Below are 2,435 nucleotides of genomic sequence, written 5' to 3' on the forward strand. Positions count from 1 at the left end.
TTATTGTTCTGTTTTCAGTTTTCAAATGAGGGGGAAAAAAGCCCATTGCATATAAACATTTTTCCTTGTTGTTGTTTTAAACATAGGACGCGTTGGAACACCTCATTTTATGGCCCCAGAAGTTGTCAAAAGAGAGCCTTATGGAAAACCTGTAGATGTCTGGGGTTGTGGCGTGATCCTTTTTATCCTGCTAAGTGGTTGCTTGCCTTTTTATGGAACCAAGGAAAGATTGTTTGAAGGCATTATTAAAGGAAAATATAAGGTAATACATTATGAATGTTTTTTTTTCCAATTGAGATTAAATTATTCTGAAAAAATGTGAAGTTGTCTGTCTTTGGACTTCCTGATTGTCACGTAGTTACCCAGTCAGAGAAAAGTTCTTTGCTGACATCATTGATCCATTTGCCTTGTTAGATGATATAAGCCTCAAGTAAATTTCTGAATCACTATCAGCTGCACTGTCATCTAGGCGGAAGGGAGGAGACTGGCTTTAAAACAACCACGGCCTTGCCCCTCTATTCCCCTCTCCTTGGTGCTGCAGCTGAAGTGTATCCCACGTGTTTGGAACCCGACCCCATGTTTAGCCTAGAAAACAGGGACCCTAGTCCTCTTTGATACAGAATCCAGTATGTGCAAGTCAAAAGTTTAGGAGTCTTGGGCCCTCAGATTCACAAAACCAATGCTTTTCTCACAAATCCATTCTAGCAAAACTGCCCATTTAGCTAGGTCAGAGAAATCATTTGGTTAGTGTCCTACATATTTCAAATAAAATTCTAGTTTAGGGAAAGAATTTGGAATGACCCTTGAAATTTACTGGGATAGAATTTGACCATTTTATTTTACCTCAGGTGAGGTGTTTGCGACAGACGTGAGCCCAGATTTTAAAAGTATCCACTCTGCATGGTGCCCAGACCGCCTCTTCAGGCTAATCTTGGAAAATAAACTTCTTGGCCCCTTCTTTCTATAATTTGGAGAAAGGGCTTCATTTTTAAATCTTTTTGCTCAGTTTGTAAAGTGAAAATGGAAATTTCATCCCGATGATTTAGTAACTCTTTACTTTATGTTTTATATGAGCCTTTACTTGTTTTACTTTACCACACATGTTGTTCCACGTTATGTAGTCAACTAGCACACCGAAACCCTACGTCCCGGGATAAACCGCAATGCCGGTATCACGACTGCAACTCACAACATAACTTAGAGCCATTTTGGCGGGACTTAAACATTCATATTCTTCTTAGAGTGTTCTGGATTGGAAACCACATACATTGTTTGCAGAGTTCTGATTAGCGTGTTATTACTTGCATTATTAAAAAATTAAAAACTGCATCACTGACATTGTGAATGGCTCTACCAAACAGAGCTAAGGAGTGCTTGAAAGGTTATAAGCCAAAGGATGGTCTTGCTTGCTGTCCCAGCTCTTCCATCCATTTGCCCTCTCCCATCGTGTGTGGCTGACAGAGTCAGCTGCTGTGTGTGGGAAACATGGGGGAGTGTGTGTCTGGATACCAGATCAGGGCGGCTTATGTTGGGGAAGTTCTTTTTCCGCCTCATACTACTGAAACCTGTACTTTCTATTTAACAGAAGCACTGTTTCATTTTCAGCCATGCCTGGTAACGTAAAACCAAACACACGAGTTTGTATAGCGCCAGACTCCAAAACTGTGAGGCCTGTTTTCATTTCCTCAGTAATGTTAGAGTTTTATAAAGGACTTCAAGGAAGAGGGCGGGGGGAAGAAATGAAAGGTAAAGTAGCTTCAGGGTGGCAGCCTTGTCTTTTTTTAATGTTTTACTTATTTTTGAGAGAGCAAGAGAGCGCACGCAAGCAGGGGAGGGGCAGAGAGAGAGAGAGGGACGACAGGATTCGAAGCGGGCTCTGTGCTGACAGCAGCGAGCCCACAGCCTTGTCCTTTTAAACATTAAATGAAGCCTGTAGAGGTGAGAATGAGTTATGCTTTTAATTTTTAGCCTTGTGCATCATCCGCTTATAAGGGCATGCAGGTTTGCCTCTTATTTTATTTGGATTAAGGTCTATGCCAAAACTCTGTTAACAGAGAAGGATGTTTTAAGTATAGGTTTTGTTCTGCTTCTCTTAGAGTCAGTTGGCCACTGGGGAATAAAATCAATCCTTCCAAGGTAACTAAATGTCTCAGGAAGCTGCTTGTAAGTAATCATCCCCCTCCAATCCCTGGAAATTGTGAGTGGCTGTCGGGAATGCATGCCCATGGCTTTTTCACTGAATTTTGCCAAGGGAAATCACAGATACTTAACATATGAAAATAAACACAATTAGCAATGCATCAGCTTAATAATAATACTAGAAGTAACAATAGCTAACTCACACATAACACTTAGTATGTGCCTGGAACTATGCTAAGCACTCCTATTAACTCATTTTATCCTCACAGCGACTTATGACATAGATACCGTATAAT

At 40.8% G+C, this 2,435-nt stretch overlaps 1 protein-coding gene across 1 annotated transcript in view; it reads left to right on the plus strand.

Annotated features, from left to right (window-relative positions):
• The window catches only part of CASK (calcium/calmodulin dependent serine protein kinase), a gene marked incomplete at its 3' end in the record, with an annotated part of 276,912 nt that overhangs the window by 139,166 nt on the left and 135,311 nt on the right, over window positions 1-2,435 (plus strand). Inside the window, exon 6 of the mRNA XM_077768526.1 lies at window positions 87-262. Within this exon, the coding sequence (XP_077624652.1) occupies window positions 87-262 (176 nt within the window). The remainder of the gene's footprint in view (window positions 1-86; window positions 263-2,435) is intronic.

Source organism: Crocuta crocuta, unplaced genomic scaffold (genome assembly GCF_008692635.1).
Source record: "Crocuta crocuta isolate KB4526 unplaced genomic scaffold, BGI_CrCroc_1.0 scaffold467, whole genome shotgun sequence".
NCBI classification, from domain to species: domain Eukaryota; kingdom Metazoa; phylum Chordata; class Mammalia; order Carnivora; family Hyaenidae; genus Crocuta; species Crocuta crocuta.